Source organism: Megalobrama amblycephala, linkage group LG1 (assembly GCF_018812025.1).
Source record: "Megalobrama amblycephala isolate DHTTF-2021 linkage group LG1, ASM1881202v1, whole genome shotgun sequence".
Lineage (NCBI taxonomy): Eukaryota > Metazoa > Chordata > Actinopteri > Cypriniformes > Xenocyprididae > Megalobrama > Megalobrama amblycephala.
Window position 1 is genome coordinate 10318526 of NC_063044.1, and position 24770 is coordinate 10343295.

General features: G+C 39.6%; 1 protein-coding gene across 1 annotated transcript; it reads right to left on the reverse strand.

Annotated features, from left to right (window-relative positions):
- Positions 1-2831: 2831 nt before the first annotated feature.
- LOC125262527 (C3a anaphylatoxin chemotactic receptor-like) lies at positions 2832-6155 on the reverse strand. Its single transcript, XM_048181331.1, has 2 exons — positions 6075-6155; positions 2832-5844 (listed from the first exon to the last, which is right to left on the reverse strand). Exon 2 carries the CDS (start codon positions 5803-5805, stop codon positions 4795-4797), a length of 1011 nt encoding a protein of 336 aa, XP_048037288.1. The 5' UTR covers positions 5806-5844; positions 6075-6155; the 3' UTR covers positions 2832-4794.
- Between the last annotated feature and the right edge of the window lie 18615 nt (positions 6156-24770).

A 24770-nucleotide genomic window follows, 5' to 3' on the forward strand; every position in this document is an offset into this window, starting at 1 on the left:
GTAGCTGCCAAGCCACTCCTTAGCAACCAAATAGTGCACTAGCAACCGTTTTGCAAGATCTATATCTCTGCATCAGAACATCATAGAGACATGGCGGTTGGCTCTTTTGACTCATGCTAGCAATCTGGACTTCCAACATGCTACACATGCTAGCAGTGAATAGCTACATGCTAATAGTGATTAGCTAAGTGCTAAATTGGGCTAAGAACATGTTAATAACTCTATAAAAACTCCATAGTAACAATCTGTGACAACTACCAACCACCTAGCAACATCATAGCAAACACCCAGGTTACCATAGCAACTGCCTAGCAACCACCCAGAACACCCTAGCAACTGCCTAGCAACATGCAAGATGCCTAGCAAGATGTCGTCACTCTGCTGCAGAATTTCAACGGCATCAATATCGATTCCATGTGACAATATTAGATCTAAAGTATGATTACGACAATGAGTGGGTCCCGACACATGTTGTCTAACACGTTAGAATGTCTGTAAATGCCAATCCCAATGAGTCTTTTTTATTATCTACATGGATATTAAAATCACCAACAACAAGGACTTTATCTGCAGCTAGTACTAATTCTGATAGAAAACCGGCAGAAAAAAGAAGCAAATGGATCACTGCAATTCACAGAAATGGCTGGACTGCAGGCAGAGAAAAATGGATTTGCAGTTATCATTTTGTCAAATTGTTGGATTTTGAGGTAAAGTCTATATATATATTGTATACATTGTATTGTTATATTTTGTGTTGACAACTCATCAATTAAATATTTACCATCTTATATTCTGCATAATTGTGTGTTTTTAAATAAACACTGACAAAAACTATACAAGTTTTAGGGCAATATGACGATATATATAACATTGATATAAGTGATTACTCGGATTTAAACCTGCCAATATTGTAGTTATAAAATATTCACAGGCAGATTTGCTTTATGGCGTTAAAATCAGGCACATATAAATGTCAGGAAACATGATTCCTGGCTGCATGTCAATATCCATCGATTAGGTTTATTTGACAAGTTGTAAGAAAAACTTTCAAGTCCAACCTTTAGTCTAATCATTTTACTCGCGTTTTCGCAGTCATGCAGCAGGTTCTTTTGCGAATCAGTCCAGCTGAGAGAGCGCGTTCTGACGGGAAAGTGACATCGAAGCATACCCTCTATTAGCTCCCTAGGTCATTAATTAGTATATCGTGTACACCAGAAGTGCCCAATCCTGAAACATCACAACAACATCACTACAGTTTATGCTGAAATATCATTAAACAATTGTTTTCTTTTTCAAAACATCTATTGGTGTTATTAGGCTGTTATTAGTATGAGTTGGCTCGTGCAATTTATGTTTTGTGCATCAGAACCATGATCACAACATCCATTAACCCTCTACTGCAACCATGTTGATGGCACATGAAAAAAAAATATTCCACATAATTTTTTGGTTCATTTGGGAACATTTTATTGATATAAAAAAAAATAGAAAAATTTGTCAGCCCCCCAATTTCTTTTTTTTTTTTTGTTGCATCAGGGCAACATAGTCTATTTTAGTATGTTTTTAATAAAATAAGGCATCAATTGATTGATCAAACATATCTCAGGACAGAATAACTCAAATACTAATCAATAAAAGTGCAAAAAGACCAAAACATGACCAACAGGGGGCTGTTTCAGCACGTCACATGGCTCCATATTTTCTCCAATGAAAAGTGCTTTTTTCACTTGTTTGTATCCATTTAATCACCCACAAAAATACAAGTCACCTTTACTGGCAAGTAGAAAAGTATTTTCAAAAAACTTTTCATTATATATCATCCAGTGATTTAGAGAAAATAACAAAAAACTGTGCTGCCTCAAGGCAACATTGTACCATAATGGAATTGCATAAGGCCATACAGGCATAATAGGTTTCAGTATAAATGTATTATATTTGTAAGGAAAAGAGTAAGAATTATCTAAATATATTTACACTTTCACATGATTTTGTAATTCACGTTATAAGAATAGTAATTTACTTACTATATCTGCATTTATTATGATATTCACATTTTCTATAGCACTTTGAAAAGGTATAAAACACAAGTAGCACTGGCAGTTGATGAGGGTGATGATGAGGGGCCATACTGTGATGAGGAAGATAAAATCATAGTGACAATCCATCACGGAGAGAGTGAGGGTGAGAGAGAAGATGGAGATGAGGATGAAGATGGATATGATAACTTGATATAGCCTAATAATATAATAATATGATGGTTTGGTAATACTTGTGTTATGGTACAATGTTGAATGAGAGCAACCGCTGCAATAAAATGTTACTTTTTATTAAATATGAAACTTTTAATACATTAAAAACTGGATAAATTTGTTCAAGTGTCTAGTTAAGGTAATTGATGTTTTCAGTAAGTTTTTTTTTTTAATTAACATGAAAATGCCAAATGTTTAAATTTTTCCATTTTATAAAAATAAAATAAAACTTATAAAAATAAATAAAATAAAAATAAATACAAATTATGAAAATGTTTATTGATATTGTTAAAGTGTCCAATTTTAAGCAGGAAAAACAACACAAATAATTTTTTTCATCATTGATATTATATTGCGTACCATGGGGTTACATTTTATTTTTTAAAAGAAATAACAAAGGCAAAATATTTTTGTCAAGGTACATTACAAGAGTATTTTGGTAAAGAAAATAATTCTGAGAATAATGCAGAAACATATATATATATATATTATGTATACATTAAATTGGGGATGATTTAAAAAGTTTTTTTGTTTTTTTTCCCCCCTTGAAAATAAATCATAAACCACAGTGGAGCTATAGCCTATACTATTTTTGGCAGCTGTTACAGAAACATTTTTACAGTAAATCTTCTGATTTAACCTTGAGATTTGAAGTATTAGATTAGATATCTTCGGTACTTGCACCACAATATACAATGAAACTAATAATATTTAATTTCTTATAGGAATGCAAAATCAATCGGTAGTTATTGATTTTTTTAATAGAACAACAGGACACAAACCTACATTCAATCGCGTTTGCCCCCATCTATTTTTTATCAAAATGCATAGCCTACACATACAAACTTTTAGTCCAAAAGTGCGCACATATGGAGAAATACACGATTACTGTTGATTTAGTTAGATAGAATATAAACCGGGCCGTACTCAGGGTTTCATAATTAACGAGGTACAAAACGTAGTTTCCTAGGGGGGGTACAGGGCATGCTCCCCCGAGAAAATTTAGATTTCCCTGGTGGTAGGCTACATGTGTGCATTTTAAGACGTTCAGGCCAACAAATTGGATAACAATTTTAAAACCATGTCAACAAATACATACATGCATGCACAGTTTTGTGGCAGACTTAATTTACCTCAGAATAATGCATGTCCGTAGTTTCTTTTGCGCTTTATTTAAGCTATAATAAAGTCATTTGCAGCGCGCGCCAGCGCTTTTGCACGAGCAATTCTTGAGTGCACGCCGCGAGCACAGTATAACGGCTGATTGGAGTTTTACTGACATAGCCTGACCGCAATTCACTGTTGTTCAACTGAAGCTCCCTCGTCGTCACCTGCACCTTTTCCGCGCTCGTTTGACTTGCGCTGAGGTGAAGTCTGAATGTCACGCAGGGAATGGCGCGATTATTTGAGGTGAAGCAATTGTTACCTATGTTATGCTTGACGAAAAAATATATAAATGACTTAGTTATCATAACATTAAATTAAGTAACCTAAGAGCTGGGGGTTAACTACAGTTAAATTGGAAGAAAAGAAGAAGAAAAAACGATTGTAGCTACGTCGTAAAACTGCTAGCGCAGCAGATAATAATCCAAATGGATTTAAGATGGTGAATTTAAAAAAGTAATGTATAAAGAAAGCAATTGTGTTTCATATTTTATCTCCATTATCATTTACTCTAAAAATTGACTTTATGTTATTTGAAGTGAAAGCAATTTCTGCTGCCCTGCATTGTAGAGGAAACTATCAGGCATTGAAGTAAAAGTATTATTTGCACAAAACAGCACAAGATACAGTCAATCAGTCATCTTCACAAAGTAAATTCCAACATGATGATTCAGGACCCCAATACAAAGCTATTTATAAATGACATTAAATATTGAGTTGGATTTATTGGGCTATGTGGGAAGAAAGAGAGTGTAGATTGATAGCCTACATGAAACTAGACATGAAAACATTTGACTGAGACAATGATAGCCTTAGTCTTATTAATATTTAACCACCAATAACCAGTTAAAAGTATTCCATACAGCCCAAATATAACACTGTATAATCTTTTTGTCCAAATTAAAAATCAGTTTGAACGTTTAATAATAATTATTTATTTATATTAATTAATAATTCATATAAATAAAGACAAAGCGATGCAACAAAAACTGAACATTGCTAAGAATGGCAAAAACTCATTGTAATATAAAACAATATTCCTTCTCTATCATATCTGTTTCATTCTAAATAAGAGTTCCATAACTTCCTGACAAAAGAAAAAAATAACAGTGGACACTTCTACTGAAAAGAGCTAGAAAAAGCTACTTGTGTTTTTTTTTTTTTTTTTTTTTTTCATATCTTAAGTTTCATTTTTTAAGACAAATAACAAAAGGCAAAATATTTTGTCAAGATACTTTACAAGAGTATTTTGGTAAAGAAAATGATTCTGAGAATAATACAAATTTATATATATATATATATAAAGCAAGTAAAAAGCCTTGTATGCATAGATTTGGTATAGAAAAATGACCTAAACAGATAAAACTCTGAGTTCATATCTTCACAACACTGAGTGCATTTGCTGTGACTGGGTGGATCGTGACATTTGTGTTCCTTCCTCAGAGAAAGCCCTTTCAAAAACACGTCTTAGAGAAAGTTTAACTTTGTTCTTAAAATCCTGCCCCATGAAAACATACAGAATGGGGTTCAGGCAGCTGTTGAAATACGCTAAAGAGATGGCCAATGGATCCACTGCCAAAGCTGTTAAAAAAATTGAATCCTCTCCGTACCATATTATTAAGTCCACCATGTGATACGGCAGCCAGCACAGAAAAAATGCCACAATAACAGCCAACATGATGCGAAACGCTCTGCCAGAGTGAAAATGACTGCTGCCTAACTTGCGTGCGATGATTCCATAGCATGATGTGATGCATGTGAGAGGTATCAAAAAGCCAAACACAAATCTGATGATACTCAACAATCCCGATGTTGACACATCTTCTTCATTAGCAAGAAACGTGCAATATGTGTTGTTCAAATGCTCATTAGTGAAAGTATGTCCTAATATCATTAAGGGCAAGCTGAGCACCAAAGCCAGAACCCAGGCCACTACACAGGACAGCCGTGCAAGGAACAAATTGCGATGATTTTGAGCCCAAACCGGTGTGATCACCTGGGTGAACCTATCTAGACTAATCAAGCTCAAGATGAAAACACTGGCAAACATGTTACTAACTATAACAGTGGGGAGAATCTTGCACATGACGGATCCATACGGCCAGTGATGGTCAAGAAGGATCTGCACCATACTGAACGGTACGGAAAGGCAGCACAGGAGGTCAGCTGTCGCTAGATTGAGAAACCATATTGTATTAACGGTCCTCTTCATCTTCATTCCAGCAATGTACACAACAAAAATGTTTCCAGGAACTCCGAGGAGAAACGTCAGGCTGTAGACGACCAGAGAAATCACCCTCATAGACTTCCTCACCTCTGGAGACACTGAGTATGTCTTGTTGAAATCAAATCCACTTGAGTTCATGTCGTTACTGTAATAAGACTCATTCATTTTGCTTGAGTTGATGTTGTCCAAAGTGCTCTATTTATCCTGTAAATATCATGTATTATTAGTCAAACATTCATTCATTTAGCAGATGCTTCTATCCAAACTGATTTATAAATGAGGAAAATAAGACAATATTCAGTATTATTAAACAATAATGTTTATATTTTATTAAATATAGTACTCAATATATTTAATACAAATCACATACTTATATACTCATTTAGATTAGAGTTTTACAGATCAGATATTACTGAATACAAAACCGTACTCACCTCACCAGCTGCTCTGTACTTGCTAGTGATTCTTCACCCCTTTCACCACTTTAAGGCGGAACCACAGGAAATGGAAGGAAGTCCTAATGATTTGATGAAAAACTACAGAAGAACTATCTAGGTTAGATTGACTTTTTTCTTTAGCTATAATTAAAAAATACCACCATTTTTAATAAACAATCTTTTATATAACTGACATTTGTTGATTATACTGTTGTTTTTGAGGTCATTACAGAAGCTGAGGTTTTTTTTTTTGTGCACTTGGCCATTTACACAGAAATTATTTAAATCCCTTCAGTAATTTTAAAAGCAAGAAATTGCAATAGAAATTCAAACATAGTGGTTTGTGCTACTGTTTCTTGACTGGATATTATTTTGAAAAATTAAATATATTACAGGTTGTTACCTTCAAAAGCATGATGTCAGCATCATGATGATGAGGTTTATTTGTAGGCCTATAGTCTGGGTACGGGATGTAGGACTTCACTCTGATGTGATCTGAACTCTTGCTGTCCCTTAAGTCATGAGCACCAACAACAACCATCAGATTATCATATCTGTTGAAAGAGCGTATTGGAAATGGTAATTTATGTCATAACTGATATACAGGTTGCACTTCAGTCATTATCAGTCAAAAGTAATTTTAACTCAACATTGCAGTTCACTCTAAACAAGATCTTACCTTTTCCAGCAATGTGCGGCAGTCAGGACAAACTGATCAGAAATGAGGAATCCACCACAGAAATGTTTCCCACTCTTCTGAAGAGAAACCGTGGGGTCTGACTTCTTTTCCATTCACTATACCCACATTCACATGAGCTGAGAGAAACATTGCTGTTAGCAGGGCAGGGTAGGTTACTTTTAAAATGTATTTCACTACAGATTACAAAATACATGCTTTAAAAAGTAATTTGTAACATATTTCGTTAGATTACCCAAGTTTTATTACCTAATCTAAATACTTTATAATACTTTGGAATACTAACAAGTATGTAACACAAAAACAAATTGTTTTTATTTTGTAAGAGTTTTTATCTTTCACATCTGACTTTTTTTTCTCAGAATTGCAAGTTATAAAGTCAGTGAGCAATAATCTCACAAAATTCTCCAGAAAAAAATAATTGTGAAAAAAATTCAGAATTGTGAAATAAACTCATAAAAAGTCACAATTAACTTTTTTTTTTTACAATTACAAGAAAAAATTAAGACAAGACAATTACAAAACATGAAAATAGTTGACAAACAGTTAAGATTCAAGGGTATGTACATTTTTGAATGGGGCAATTTTTTATAAATTCTGTCATTTCTTCTTATGTAAACATCTGTTGAAATAACTTATTCAGTACTAAATAAAAATAACATGCAAAAAATAAAATAAATAAATAAAAGTAACATGCACCTTATTTTGTTTAAACTATTAAAATATTGCATATTCTGCAAGGGGTATGAAACTTACGAGCAGAACTGTGCTTTTGCAGTGACAGAGCCAGAGAATCACCAATTCCTGTTAACATTAATTAAATTAAATACAAACCCGATTCCAAAAAAGTTGGGACACTGTACAAATTGTGAATAAAAAAAGGAATGCAATAATTTACAAATCTTATAAACTTATATTTTATTCACAATAGAATATAGATAACATATCAAATGTTGAAAGCGAGACATTTTGAAATGTCATGCCAAATATTGGCTCATTTTGGATTTCATGAGAGCTACACATTCCAAAAAAGTTGGGACAGGTAGCAATAAGAGGCCAGAAAAGTTAAATGTACATATAAGGAACAGCTGGAGGGCCAATTTGCAACTTATTAGGTCAATTGGCAACATGATTGGGTATAAAAAGAGCCTCTCAGAGTGGCAGTGTCTCTCAGAAGTCAAGATGGGCAGAGGATCACCAATTCCCCCAATGCTGTGGCGAAAAATAGTGGAGCAATATCAGAAACGAATTTCTCAGAGAAAAATTGCAAAGAGTTATCATCATCTACAGTGCATAATATCATCCAAAGATTCAGAGAATCTGGATCAATCTCTGTGCGTAAGGGTCAAGGCCGGAAAACCATACTGGATGCCGTGATCTTCGGGCCCTTAGACGGCACTGCATCACATACAGGAATACTACTGTAAAGGAAATCACAACATGGGCTCAGGAATACTTCCAGAAAACATTGTCGGTGGAAACTCTATAGGTTAAAAAAGAAGCCATATCTAAACATGATCCAGAAGCGCAGGCGTTTTCTCTGGGCCAAGGCTCATTTAAAATGTACTGTAGCAAAGTAGAAAACTGTTCTGTGGTCAGACGAATCAAAATTTGAAGTTCTTTTTGGAAAACTGGGATGCCATGTCATCCGGACTAAAGAGGACAAGGACAACCCAAGTTGTTATCAGCACTCAGTTCAGAAGCCTGCATCTCTGATGGTATGGGGTTGCATGAGTGCGTGTGGCATGGGCAGCTTACACATCTGGAAAGGCACCATCAATGCTGAAAGGTATATCCAAGTTCTAGAACAACATATGCTCCCATCCAGACGTTTTCTCTTTCAAGGAAGACCTTGCATTTTCCAACATGACAATGCCAGACCACATACTGCATCAATTACAACATCATAGCTGCGTAGAAGAAGGATCCGGGTACTGAAATGGCCAGCCTGCAGTCCAGATCTTTCACCCATAGAAAACATTTGGCGCATCATAAAGTGGAAGATGTGACAAAGAAGACCTAAGACAGTTGAGCAACTAGAAGCCTGTATTAGACAAGAATGGGACAACATTCCTATTCCTAAACTTGAGCAACTTGTCTCCTCAGTCCCCAGACGTTTGCAGACTGTTATAAAAAGAAGAGGGGATGCCACACAGTGGTAAACATGTCCTTGTCCCAACTTTTTTGAGATGTGTTGATGCCATGAAATTTAAAATCAACTTATTTTTCCCTTAAAATGATACATTTTCTCAGTTTAAACATTTGATATGTCATCTATGTTGTATTCTGAATAAAATATTGAAATTTGAAAGTTCCACATCATTGCATTCTGTTTTTATTCAAAATTTGTGCAGTGTCCCAACTTTTTTGGAATCGGTTTTGTAAATGATATTAAAATTCAAAGTAATCACTCTGGTAATCAAAAATACTTTTTGGATCTAACTGTAATTTGATTACCACCCATTTAAAATGTAACTGTAATGAAATACTGTTACTCAAATTTTACTAAGTAACGCCCTGGGTTAATTCACTGTAACCCTGTTCCCTGAAAAGGCGGGAACGAGAAGCTGCACTTTATTCTGCTCTTTAGTCGTGACCAGCTGTGAATATATGCTGGGCCGCATTAATGCACGGGCTTACCTGGGCTTAAGCTGAGGGAGGGCCCCGGTGATGCCGGAAAAAATATAACCGCATTTTATAATGTAATGACTGTCCCTTTAACATCGCTTTGATTTGAATACATCTGCTGTTCTGTGCGTGAAGTTCATTACGACGCACCGCGTCTAGCAGCAAGCAACTAAGTATCAGTATCTGGGCAACGCGGACAGACCCAGTGGCGCTGCCTGTGTGCGTACAAAACTTTTTTTATAAACTTTTTTTTAACTTAGCTGAACTGATTTATGGCTTTAGAACGCCATGTCATGCATCAAGATGCGAGCGCAACGGTTCTGCACGTCCTTCTAGCGCATGTTTACATAGAAAAACAAAGAAAAAGTAGCGCAGAAAAGCGCGTTCTGTGTGAACAGCCCCAAAGAAGACAATGTGTTCGAATTTTAAAGACGTGGTGCGGCGCTACGCTTATTGACCGATGGCGACCCTTCACTCACTGAACCCTGCAGTCGTCAGTAGTCCAATAAAAATACAAATCATGCAAAAATACAGTTTCTGAAAACGTTCAATGAGGTAAAATGTTGAAATGTTGAAATTAACAATGAACAATACTTTTATTAACCTTACAGGTGGAATCTTATTATAAAGTCTTACCCAGCCCAATATAACCCCTGAATGTACGTAATAGTGCTGGGGAATGAAGGGCCCCCTAAAGAGGTAAAGCCCAGGGGCCCCTTGTAGTCTTAATTGCATTAATATATATTATATATTAATAATATACGCCCTGAATATATGTGTAAAACAACGTCAATGAAATTGACCTATATTTATAGCCTTGCATGACGTCATTGGAATGCGCCGTGAGCGAGGCTATAATTAGATGTGCCACCTGTACATCAGCAGATATTTTGTCTGAAGAGAGTCCAGGGACAACTCAGTGTGGCAATGAAGTGCAGCTTCTCGTTCCCGCCTTTTCAGGGAACAGGATTACAGTGAAGTAACCCAGGGCGTTCCCTTTCAAAGGCTACACTCTAAGCTGCGCTTTATTCAGCGCTGTGGGAACGAGAATACCCACGCCGCCGCACTGTGTGTCCGGGCCCCCTGGCTGTGAAGTGTGTCACAAAGCACAGAGAGTCTCAGACACTAGCTTGTGACGTCGACTCAAGGACATGAGAGCCCGGAGTAACATGAACATCCAAACTATAAAACCTTATGAATGTGTGCGGAGAGGACCATCCTGCCGCATCACAAACATGTTGCAAGGGAGAGCCCCCTGCCAGAAAGAGGCAACTCCCCTGGTGGAATGAGCCCTAATACCCATTGGCGAAGTGTGACCATGTGCCTCATAGGCAAGGGCAATAGCATCTCTCACCCAATGTGACATGGTCTGTTTCGTGGCGGCCGCATCCCTGTTATGGCCGCCATAACAAACAAACAGTTGCTCTGACTTATGTCCACCGCACCAGCCAGTGGCGTAAGTCTGAAGAGCACAGACTGGACACAGTCTGTGAAGTCTCTCCTGCTCCGGCGTACTGAACGGCGGAGTGCAGAAGGCTTCAAGAGTGACCGGATGCAAGTTTGAGAAAGGAACTTTAGGCAGATAGTCAGGATGAGGATGCAAAATAGCTTTTATCATACCTGAGGCAAAGTCTAAGCAGGATGGCACAATGGACAGAGCCTGCAGATCCCCAATTCTTTTCAGAGAAGTTATAGCCATAAGAAAAACCATTTTCAGAGTTAACAGCTTGTCAGAAACTGACTCTAATGGATCAAAGGGGGTCTCAACCAGGCCCTCTAGGACTATTGCTAGGTCCCATGAAGGGATCCTGGTTCTAGAAGGAGGCCTAAGCCGCTTAGCTCCTCGAACGAAGTGAGAGAGCAGGACATGCTTGCCCAACGGTACCCCGTCAATCAGAGCGTGGCAAGCCGAGAGAGCGGCCACATAAACCCTGAGATTGGCGGGGCATGTACCTGTCGATAACTTTTCCTGCAGGAAGTCCAGAACTGTTGCAATTTGGCAGTTTACTGGATCTGCACTGTGTGCAGTACACCATCTTTCAAAGACACCCCATTTATTGGTATAACTTGCTCTAGTAGAGGGAGCTCTAGCATTCAAAATAGTCTCGATAACTTCAGGTGAAAGCCCTGTGTCCCCTCAGGGGCCAAACATGAAGATTCCACATCTCTTGGTGGGGATGAAATATTGTCCCCTGCGCCTGAGACAGAAGGTCCCTCCTGCTCTGTATCGCCCAAGGCGAGCCGTCGCGGAGAGATATTATCTCAGAGAACCATATTCTGTTCGGCCAATGCGGCGCTATCAGTAAGAGGCAAGTCCCTTGTTGGCGAACTCTGCCTAGAACTCCCGGAAGCAGAGCAACTGGAGGAAAGGCATACAGGCGCATCAAAGGCCATGTATGCGCCTTCGCATCCAGACCTAGGGGGGCTGGGTGACTCAGAGAGAAGTAAAGGGGACATTGCGCTGTCTGATGGGAGGCGAAGAGGTCCACCTCCGCCTCGTAGAATCTCAGCCATATCTGTTTCACTACGTCGGGGGGAAGTTTCCATTCCCCGCTCGGTAGTTTCTGTCTGGACAGTAAATCCGCTCCCACATTCTGGTCCCCAGGAATATACACTGCCCTCAGTGACAGGAATTTGTCCTGGGCCCAGAGAAAGATCTGTCACGCTATCCTGTTGAGATGGCGCGAACGCAGACCTCCCTGGCGATTTATATAAGAGACTGCTGTTGTGTTGTCCATCCCCACTAGGACATGACAGCCCCTCAGCTGCTGGAGGAAGTATTTCAGGGCCAGAAATACAGCCATCAATTCTAGGCAGTTGATGTGCCAGACGAGCTGATGGCCCTCCCATTCCCCGTGGGCTGGACGGCCACTTAAGACCGCTCCCCAGCCCGTCAGGGAGGCGTCTGTCATTAGCAACCTGCGATGACATGGCGCCCCTAGAGTGGGACCCAAGGTGAGGAACCGGGGTCTGAGCCACACAGATAGGGTACGAAGCCCGCGGCGCGTAACCCTTATTTGCCTCAGGGGTTTGGCCCTTGGTTGAAACCCCCTGGCTTTGAGCCACAACTGAAACGGTCTCATATGCAGCAGGCCCATAGGAATTACAGAGGACGCTGATGCCATGAGACCTAACATTCTCTGAAACTGTAGAACAGTACAATCTTGGCCTAGCCTGACATTTTTCAGGGTGTGTAGAATGGTCTCGACTCGAGCGGGAGACAATTGTGCCCGCATCGTGGTCGAATCCCAAATGACCCCTAAATATGTCGTTCTCTGGGTTGGACAGAGAATGCTTTTCTTCTCGTTGAGTCTCAACCCTAGAGAAACTAGATGAACTAAAACGACATCTCTGTGTTTTAATGCCATCTCTCTTGACTGCGCTAATATTAGCCACTCGTCTATGTAATTCAAAATGCGAATGCCCTGGAGTCGCAACAGAGCCAGTGCTGCATCCATGCATTTTGTGTATGTGCGGGGTGAGAGGGCTAGGCCAAATGGAAGAACCCGATACTGGTAAGCTTCGCCCCCGAAAGCGAACCTCAGGAACCTCCTGTGTTGTGGCAATATTTCGATATGAAAATATGCGTCCTTGAGATCGATCGTGACGAACCAATCGCACTGTTGGATTTGCGACACGATAATCTTTACTGTTAACATTTTGAACTTGAGAGCTTTGACTGAACGGTTCAAGCCTCGAAGATCTAAAATTGGACGCAGCCCCCCGTCCTTTTTGGGAACTAGGATGTATCGGCTGTAATAACCTGACTCTCTCTGTAGAGGGGAAACACGTTCTATGGCCCCTTTCTCCAGAAGAGTTTGCAGCTCTTGTGACAGTAACGTCGCTTGCCCCAGCTTCACGGTAGTGGAGACCATGCCGTTGAAACGCAGAGGACGACGGAAAAATTGGATTCTGTATCCGAATTCTACTGTCTTTAGAACCCACGCAGAAATCCCTGGCAGTAGTTTCCTCGCTGCCAGGCTTTCTGAAATGGGCACTAATTTTGACACTTCCTTTTGAGGGGATACTAGGTGTTCCGCATCCTGATGTGTTACAGGAGCTAACGGAAGACCTAACATTTCACTGGAAACCGCTGCCCCCCGAAGCACCAGAGGTGGTGGGAAAGGAGGGTTTTTGTGGAGATGTCGAGAAGGAGCTAGTTTTACGCGCCCCGTCCCGAGGGGGGCCATCTCCACAGGGCTGGGCGCAAGACCGTCAGGATTTCTTCTTTTTTTGGAGAATAGTCCTGAGGTCCTGCCTGGGAGGTTGTGCAGGGCGGCGAGACGGTCCCCAGTCTTTACAAGGGGGAGTTTGGCTCGCCACACTCTACTTCTGAACCTCTCTTTTAGAAGGACCGGGTTGGGGTTGGGTGGCTGACGGCCCCTCCCCCTGAGTGCCGCGAGGAAGGAACTTCACAAACGCTTCTTCTGATTTTTTTCACCTCCTGAAATCTGCTCACGACTGTGTTGACAGAGTCTCCGAACAGGCCAGAAGGTGATACTGGGGCATCAAGAAGGAATACACGATCTTTATCTTTGATGCCCATAAGGTTTAGCCACAGGTGCCTCTCCGTGCTAACCATAGCAGCCATAGAACGGCCGATGGCATGTGCCGTCTGCTTGGTGGCACGGAGAGACAGATCTGTGGCTCAACGAAGCTCTGTGAACGCTTCCTCTGTGATGGTAGTGCCAGCACTCAGATCCTTCAACAGGTCAGCTTGGTACACTTGTAACACTGCCATAGTGTGCAGCGCAGCACCAGCCTGACCTGCAGCTTGGAAAGCTTTTCCCACAAGCGCTGAGGTGGTTCTACAGGGCTTTGTGGGGAGGGTAGGTTTCTTTAACGATGATGCTGACACAGGCGAGAGATAGCTCGCCAGCGTCTCTTCAACCTGTGGCATCATTGTATACCCCCGTGCTTCAGCACCCACGATAGTCGAATAAATCGACGTCGAGGGCACAAAAACACGGGAAATATATAGCTTTTTCCATGACTTAGATAACTCGTCATGGAGGTCCTCAAAGAAGGGGAGAGACTGGCGTTGTGGCCCCTCCCCTCTGCCACCAAACAAAAACCTATCCTCAAGCTTAGATGGTTTGGGGGTCTCTTTTTTCTGTGGCCAGTCTAGCTGTAATCTAGCCACAGCTCGAGTTACTACCTCGAGTAATTCCTCAACGGCTTTATCATCACGTGAGGAACGCTCAGAGGCAGACGAGAATCATCGCCCCCCGCGTGAGCTGAAGAAGCACCGGAGTGCGCTTCAGGATCGCGCGAGGAGACACGTGAATCAGGTGACAAATCGGGCGAAAGGGCAGGACCCGTCTCCCATTCGTCAGCGAGATCCGGAGGAATCGGACCGTCTGCCTTGTTCAGTCATACTTTCTCTCTATATATAATAATATAATATAATATAATAATAAAAAAAACATAGATTCTTTGAGACAATAGTTCACACACAACTTCACAGAGTGGCCTCTGAAGACAAAAGACCTGCTGATGTACAGGTGGCACATCTAATTATAGCCTCGCTCACGGCGCTTTCCAATGACGTCACGTAAGGCTATAAATATAGGTCAATTTCACTGATGTTGTTTTACACATATATTCACAGCTGGTCACGACTAAAGACGTTCCCACAGCACTGAATAAAACGCAGCTTAGTGTGTAGCCTTTGAAAGGGAACTCACGTAACTAAGTTACATGTATTTCGTTACTCCCCAACCCTGGCTGTTAGTCAACTTATTCAGCACATACCAATTAAACACTTGTAAAAGTCATCATAATATGCTGTTAAATAATCAGTCTCACCAGTGAAGGTCAGGTGTGGCAGCAGAGAGGCCAACAGGTGCACAGTGCATTCTACATCGATGAGGTCAAATGGTTGCACTCGGTGAGCTACTGATGCTAGCCTGTTGCTATTTTTACCGTAACATAACTCGGAATATAATATACGATGCCTCATTGTGCGGCTTTTGGTTGTAATTTTCAGAACAAAGGGCAACAAGAGAAGAGATGTAAGTCTTCACTGCTTTACTAGCGATAAGAGGAGACAAAAATAGGAAGTTGTGAAGAATGTGGAATTAAAAATTGAAAAATTAACCCTCTACAGCCTAACGTTGCCCTCAGGCAATGGAACGTTTTATTAAGCCTTATGTTTAGTACATTTTTCTTTAAATTATGCATTAGAAAGGTCGGACCAAAGAGCAGTCCAGTAAGGTGTGAGAGTCACTATCAAGCACCATTTAAAGGTGGGACGTCCTGTTTTGGTTGCACCATGATCACAGGAGCACATGGTGTGAAAAGATTAAGGCAAGATTATTTGCTTTAGTAATCTCATTTAAAATTAAATGAACTGTACATAAAAATATGTGTGTGTATGAAGGTGTAGAGAAGACTTTTGTCAGGTTTTATGAAGTTTTTTTTTATTTTGCATGTTCATAAATTCAGTTTTTCTTTTCATTGCCTCAGGGCAACGTTGTACGATAAGGGGTACTTTTCGAGGATGTTTTGGCCAATACCTCACATTGGCCACAATGTGTTATACCCAGGAAGGGTGTGCAGGAACACGCAGTGATGTGCAAAAATTGTAACATACACCTCTATTTCACAGCAGAGAAGAACTGCTTTTTGAAGTTTCGTACGGAGTGAAATCTTATTAAATGAAGTACATGATATGGCATGACACACTACATGATACAAACCTATGCATGTATCAAATTCAATATATCAATGTCTTTCAAGTGTTTTTCGCTTTTTAATTAAGGATTTCTTGACATTTTTTTATTTTTAATGGATTTTGATAATAATGTTCTCTATGATTCTGTACCATTGTTGCACAACGTTGCCCTGATACAACAAAAAATATTTTGTCAATAAAATGTTTCCAAATTAACCAAAATTTTTTTTTTTTTGTCATGTGCCATCAACATGTGTGCAGTAAAGGGTTAAGTATTGACTTTCTTTTGACAACCCTAAAGTAATGTATTAGCTAAAAGATGTGCTTGAATTGTATTAAAAGCACTACAAAAAACATAATTCTTACAGAATGAATTACATCTTACAGCTACAACTTTAGTATTGTCATAGTCTCTTTTGTGACCTCCCACGCTCAACCAGTGGGAAAACTTTTGGCCAATCTCTTCACCTTGATCTGGGATTGTGAAGGCTCTTTTGTGGTTTTGGTAGTGTAGAGTTTAGAGAACTAAAGAAAGAAGTGGAAATGTTTGTCACACACACACGCACACACACACACACACACACACACACACACACACACACAGGTTTTCCATGTTTTATGGGGACTTTCAATAGAGATAATGATTTTTATTCTATACAAACTGTATATTCTGTTTCCTAATCCTAAACCTACCCGTCACAAGTCAAGCCACCTTTATTTATATAGTGCTTTTTACAATTGTTTTAAAGCAGCTTTACAGTGATAACAGGAAAGTAATGGGCTGTTTTTGGGCTGTACAGCAGCTCTAGAAGATGTGCTCTAGAAAGGTGGCATTTTCAAGCTTAAGAAAATTCAGTGTTGATTTATTTCCACTTGATGCAAAAACTTAAGGCAATGAGATCCAGGCAGTCCAGCAATGATTATGTCAGAGATCAAATTTGAATAAGGAATAACAAATTTATTAATTAAAAATTATAGAGACAAGGGAGTCACGTGATGCAGGCTGTGAGGAAAGATGCGTTCTAGTGAGCTCCTCTGACTAGCTATATTATTAAGCAAGAATCCTACTATTAATCTCCCTAGTTTGTAGATTTTCGAGTCCATTAAGGAATTGGATAGGCAATATTACCTGGACTGTTTATCCCTTGTTTGATGATCGTTTGCTGCCTGTCTTGACCATTGCCTGTGATTTGGATTATTCTTCTGCCTTGCCCTTATGTTTCTGTTTGCTGGTGTTTGACCTTTGCCTGTACAACTACACTCATTCTAATAAAGCCTGCGTTTGGACCTACTCCTTGTCGTCACGACTCCAAACGTTACAGATACAGTTGTGGCCAGAATTATTAGCCCCTTCATAAATATGATCAAAGATGACTCTAAAAATAAATCTGCATTGTTTATCCTTTTGATCTTTAATTCATAAAATTAGCAAAAATCTAACCTTTCATTGAAGGAAAAGAATTGAAAGTGGGGGGAAAATAACATTAAGAAATAAATGTTTTTCTCCAAAACACGTTTCCCAAAATTATTAGCACCCCTAGAATTTTTTATGAGTAAAATATCTCTGAAGTATATTCCCTTTCATATTTACATTTTTTTTAGCTCACCAGAGTGATCATGAACATGAAATTGTCCAGCCATGACTTCCTGTTCCACAGGAATATAAACATGAGGAAACACAAAGGCCAAATTCCCTTAATCATTCATCACAATGAGAAAAAACAAATAATATAGTTCTGATGTGTAACAAATGATTGTCGAGCTTCACAAAATAGAAAGTGGCTGTAAGAAAATAGCTGAAGCATTGAAAATATCCATTTCCACTATCAGGGCAATAATTGAGAAGTTCCAATCAACTAAAGATGTTACAAATCTGACTGAAAGAGGACATGTGTCTAAATCATCCTAATGCGCAGTGAGGAGGAATGTTTAAGTGGCCAAAGACTCTCCAAGGATCACAGCTGGAGAATTGCAGAGATTAGTTGAGTCTTGAATCTCAGAAAGCCAAAAAAAATTATCAAAAGCACCTACATCACCACAAGTTGTTCAGGAGGGTTTCAAGAAAAATCCTCCTCACTCATCCAGAAACAATCTCCAGCATATTCAGTTGTCAGACATGATTGGAACTTCAAACGGGACCAGCTTCTATGGTCAGATGAAACTAAAAAAATAGCTTTTTGGTAGCAAACCCACCAGATGGGTTTGGTGCACACATGGATAAAAAGTGCCCCATGCCCACAGTTAAATATACTGCTGGATCTTTAATGTTGTGGGCCTATTTTTGTGCTGGAGGTCCTGGACAACTTGTTCAGATATATTGTATCATGGATTCTATCAAATACCAACAGATAAAAAATCAAAACCTGACCACTTCTGCTAGAAATCTTATAATGGGCTGTGGTTGGATCATCCGTCGGGACAATGATCCAAAACAAACATCAAAACCAGCACAAAAATGTGTCACTGAGCACAAAATGAAGCTTCTGACATGGCCATCCCAGTCCCCTGACCTGAACTCTAAAGACAATGAGTGGAGTGAACTGAAGAGAAGAAGCACCAACATGGAGCTGGAATCTGAAGGATCTGGAGAGATTCTGTATGGAGGAATTGTCTCTGATCTCTTCTCGGGTGTTCTCCAAACTCATCAGGCATTATAGAAGAAGACTCAGAGCTGTTCTTTTGGCAAAAGGAGGTTGCAAAAAGTATTGAATAAAAGGGTGCTAATAATTTTGGGCAACGTGTTTTGGAGAAAAACATTTACTTCATAATGTTATCCCCCCCCCCCACTCTCAATTCTTTTCCTTCAATGAAAGGTTAGATTTTTGCTAATTTTATAAATTAAAGATCAAAAGGATAAACAGTGCAGATTTATTTTTAGAGTCATCTTTGATCATATTTATGAAGGGGGCTAATAATTCTGGACACAACTGTATGTTCTCTCTAAATTGCTCCCAAACATAAGATTGTTGTCTATCATAACAGTATAAAAGTACTTCTTAGTTCTAAAATACTTACATTATAAATAATTAAGTTGGCTTAAAAAAGCCAACATATTGTTATGCTATTTTTTTCTGAGACTAAAATTTCTGACTCTAAGTCCTCCTAGAGCTTTAACTCTACAAACTCCAAACTCAGGTCAGACCTTCAGACTGTTCTGACTAGGGTTGCTATATCTTTTCTAACTGATCCGACTTACGGTTTTCCTAAGAATGACTATTAAAGGTCCCATTCTTCGTGATCCCATGTTTCAAACTTTAGTTAGTGTGTAATGTTGTTGTTAGAGTATAAATAAAATCTGTAAAATTTTAAAGCTCAAAGTTCAATGCCAAGCAAGATATTTTATTTAACAGAAGTCGCCTACATCGAACGGCCAATTTGGACTACATCCCTCTACTTCCTTCTTTAATGACGTCACTAAAACAGTTTTTTGACTAACCTCCGCCCACAGGAATACACAAGAGTTGCGTTTGTAGAGTGTGTTTGTCGCCATGTCGTCGAAACGCTGTTATTTTCATCCCGCAGTCCAATCACCGGGTCTGATTCCGGCTCAAATTGATAGGGTAAAATTAAAGACATGTTTACAATAACACTGAGCGCATGCATCTCCAAGTTATGGTAAGAGGCGTGACTTTTCCGGGCACGGTGCGCTCAGAGCTGTCGAATCACAACACAGGAGCCGCTGGCACAATCAGAACTCGTTACGTATTTCTGAAGGAGGGACTTCATAGAACAAGGAAGTCATCAGCCCGTTTTTATGACAGTGGAAACAGCGGTATACAGATAAGTAAAGTATACTTATCTGTATGCCGCTTAATACTTATACTTAAACACAAAAATACTGTGTTTTTTTACACGCGAAACATGAACACATGTTATATTGCACACTATAAACACAATCAAAGCTTAAAAAAAAACACAAAAAACGGGACCTTTAAAGCTCGGAAAAATCCCATTGACTTTCATTGACGGAATGTTCAAATGAGCCAAGAGCTGTGTCCGAAACCGCTCACTCGTTCACTGAGTCACTAATCCCTATATAGTGTATGGCATTTGAGTGCACTATATCTGTATGGAGTGAACGAAATGAAGTAAGTGAATTCGGACGCTGACGTATACACTATGCATCGGAGATATCTATCTCAGAAACGGCTCGACGCGCGATAAAACTATTTTATCCTACATGTTATTTACATTATGAAACAATGTTAATAACGATAACAATCATAATGACTTCATTTTGTAATCATACATGCCTCTGTGCCAGCTTTGTAGTTTAATCGATTGTATAATTTTTGTCATGCTTAATGTGTTCATAATTATTTAATACTATAAAATACTGCAAACAAAAATAAACACATTAACAAGTGTACACAATTTTAATAATAAAAATAATATTTTTATTAATGTAATTAAATTTTTTAATTCATCTATATAATAATGTCCCCCTACATTTTAGTAGGTTTTATTCAAGTAGTGATAAAAAAAAAAAAAAAGGTTAAAAAAATTGGATTTTGGGAAATAGTGCTTCAGCAAGTGTACATGGAATGTACACTCGAAATCAGAGAGAATTGTGGGTATAAAGTAGTGAACGAATGTAGGGAATGAAGACGTTCACTCAGAATTCGGACACCACTACAAAATGGCCGACACCCGATATAGTGGACTATATAGTGGATAGGGAGCGGTTTCAGACACAGCTAAGGCTGCGTCCGAAATCGCATACTTCCCTACTATACAGTATATAGTATGCTACTATATAGTATGCGAAAAACAGTATGCGAGGCAAGTAGTATGTCCGAATTCATAGTATTCGAAAAACAGTAGGCGAGAAGTACCCGGATGACCTACTGCTTCCGCCCGAATTCTGTAGTAGGCATTTGATGGACGCTGCGCTATCCCGTGATGCCACAGGAGAGGATTCTTCATATTCAAAAATGGCGGAAAGCGGCGATATGCAGCTCATTCAAGTCCTTAAGTACCTCAGGGAAAAACGGTGTTTACTGTGGTTAAATTGCACTTGTTTAACATAATGTAAGTAAACGGTTGACTTATTGAAAGTTTAAACAATGTAATGAGAAGATTAAGAGTTGGCTGTAAAAAGATGTTTAATCATTATTACTGACAGCACATCAAGCTAACGAACAGGTCGAGATAACGTTACATCAGCTTGTTAACACTGTTTTATTTAACGGAGACGTTCGTTGTTAAGCAGTTTAATGAGATTAGAAAACTTAATGGACAGCAACATTCAGGCGGCAGTAGTTTAACTTTATAGAGCTCACAGTTTGTAGTTTGTTCTTTTTAGAATATGTATATTATTATCATTGTATTTATTTGTATATATTGTATATAATATTTAGGCTATGTTGTGTATTTCTCTCGCCCTCTCTTTCTATCTACACATTATTTATTTTTATATAATGTTTTCAAGTTTGTTTACTGATTCATGTCTTTTGTTTCTCGTGTATTTTTATATGCATTCATTTTTAACAATAAATTACTTAATTTCGTTGCTTCAAATCAGCCTCTGTCGTGATATTAACAGATGTATTTTTTTTCTGAGGTAAAATTTGCTAGCTAAATAGGTGATTATACTTTGACATATTTAACAAGCTGTTGAAGAAAGCGTGATCTGCGAGCAGCGGACCGATGCCTCCTTTGAGCTGTTGATTGAATCGACATTAAAATGATGAAAGCAGTAAGCATTAATAAAAAACATTGCTGATGAAAGCGGAGTAGAGCAGGCCCTTTAAATTTTCGCGCTGTTGTGACGACGCATGACACGTGACAACATTAACATGGCGGATGTAGTATGTCTGAATTCCATTCATACTACCCATATTCATACTATATAGAACGTACTGTTTTAACGGTCGGGTAGTACGTTCAAATTCAAATGTTGTACCTACTCGTGTAGTATGCGATTTCGGACGCATCCTAAGACTTTCAAATTCCAACTGTCAAAATTCAAATTAAACTACGGAAGCCCATTAGACTCAAAAACTCAATTAGACTCAAGTGCCATTCTATGTACTATTTCTAATCTATTGAAACTCAATGAAACTCATTAAACTCTATCTATCTATCTATCTATCTATCTATCTATCTATCTATCTATCTATCTATCTATCAAACAAAATCTATCTATCTATCTATCTATCAAACTAAATTTATCTATCTATCTATCTATCTATCTATCAAACTAAATATATCTATCAATCAAACTAAATCTATCTGTCTATCTATCAATCTATCTATCTATTTATCTATCTATCTGTCATATATAGAATATCCTAGCAACCTCATAGCAATACCCTAGCAACCCAAAGCATAGAGGGATATCTTCAAATCTGCATATCATAGAGGCATGGGAGTTGGTTTATATCATTCATACTGGCAAGAAGCCTTTGAAGTATCATCATTGGTAGCTGCCAAGCCACTCCTTAGCAACCAAATAGAGTGCACTAGCAACCGTTTTGCAAGATCTATATCTCTGCATCAGAACATCATAGAGACATGGCGGTTGGCTCTTTTGACTCATGCTAGCAATCTGGACTTCCAACATGCTACACATGCTAGCAGTGAATAGCTACATGCTAATAGTGATTAGCTAAGTGCTAAATTGGGTTAAGAACATGCTAATAACTCTATAAAAACTCCATAGTAACAATGTGTGACAACTACCAACCACCTAGCAACATCATAGCAAACACCCAGGTTACCATAGCAACCGCCTAGCAACCACCCAGAACACCCTAGCAACTGCCTAGCAACACCTTAGCAACCACTCCGTGTACCCTAGCAACCGTATAGCAACCATATAGCAACACCTAGCAACCACCCTGAGTACCCTAGCAACCACATAGCAACAGCCTAGCAACCATCCTAAGTACCTTAGCAACCGCATAGTAAAATCCTAGAAACCACCTATCTATCTATCTATCTATCTATCTATCTATCTATTTATCTATCTATCTATCTATCTATCTACTAAACTAAAACTTAAACTGAAAACTTTTAAAACTACTTCAAACTTTCTGGACCGGCTTTTTCAAGCCAACTTAAAGTTTGTCTTGACAAACTTTTTAATCTAGTTTATTTTTATTCTATCTTTTAAGAACTCTAGTACTGAACCAATAGGGCAGTTGACTGGATCTAACTGTTGCTCTTGACACCAAGAAGTGAAAAGCTTCCACTTCAGGGCATATATTTTCCTTGTGGCCAAACCCACAGGTTGCATATTTCTGGGCGGGGGTGAAATATCATGCCCTCCACCTGAGATAGAAGGTCTCTCCTGATCGGAATCTTCCAAGGTGAGCCATTGAGGAGAGATACAAGGTCCTAGAACCATATCCGAGTCGGCCAGAAAGGCGCTGCTAGCAGTAGACTTATCCCCTCCCGGCAATTTTTCTCCAAAACTGGAGGAAACTCTGGAGGAAATGCGTACAGATGTAGCCTCTGCCACATCTGTACCATGGCATCCAATCCCAGAGGTGCTTGATGTGTGAGGGAGAATCAAAGTGGACAGTGCGTCGTATCCTGAGACGCAAACAGATCCACTTCCGCTTGGCCATAAATCTGCCATATGAGCTTCACCGCCACAGGGTTAAGTCTCCATTCCCCTGGCCTCAGTCCCTGTCTCGACAGGATATCTGCTCCTATATTCTGGGTCCCCGGAATATACATTGCTCTCAAGGAAAGCATCTTCCCCAGGGACCACAAGAGGATCTGGTGCGCCAGTTTGCATAGTGGATGCAAACGCAGGCCCCCCTGTCGATTTATGTAACAGACCACTGATGTGTTGTCTGTGCGGACAAGCACATGATGGCCCCTCAGGTCTGGGAGGAAATACTTCAACGCATTGAAGACTGCCATCATCTCCAGGCAATTTATATGCCATGAGAGATGATAACTCCTCCAAAGACCTTGAGCTGAGCGGCCTTCCATTACCGCTTCCCAGCATGTGAGAGAAGCGTCCGTCGTGAGTATGACTCAACAACATTGAGCTCCCAACAAAGGACCCTGGGGCAGGAATCAGTTTTTCTTCCATATAACCAAGGGGCGGAGACACCGCGGCATGATCTTGATCATACGAAGTGGGTTCCCCCTTGGGGAAAACCCTTTGGTCCTGAGCCACCACTGTAAGGGTCTGATGTACAGCAGGCCAAAAGGTATCACGTTGGACGCTGCTGCCATCAGACCCAATAGTTTCTGAAACTGTTTTACAGTGAGTGACTGGCCTAGTCTCATTTCTTTCATGATTGATAGAATAACAGCGCTATGAGTGGGCGAGAGAATGGCCCGCCTCGTCACTGAATCCCATACCACCCCAAGAAAAGTGGTCCTCTGTACTGGAGAAAGCACACTCTTCTTGGCGTTCAGCCTCAACCCCAGTTTCCGTATGTGTGCGAGAACGACATCTCGATGCCGAACTGCCATCTGTTCTGACTGTGCTAAAATCAACCAGTCGTCGATGTACTTCAGAATGCGTATGCCCTGCAGCCTGAGCGGGGCCAGCGCTGCATCTACGCACTTCGTGAATGTGCAGGATGAAAGACCTAGGCCAAACAGAAGGACCTGAAATTGGTAAGCTTCGCCCCTAAATGCGAACATCAGGAACGGAAGTATGCGTCTTTTAGGTCTATTGTGACAAGCCAGTCCTTGGACCTGATTTGAGTCACGATTTGACTCA

Excerpts from the sequence above, each read along its gene's own strand:
- LOC125262527 (XM_048181331.1), bottom strand. The coding sequence starts at position 5,805 with ATGAATGAGTCTTATTACAGTAACGACATGAACTCAAGTGGATTTGAT.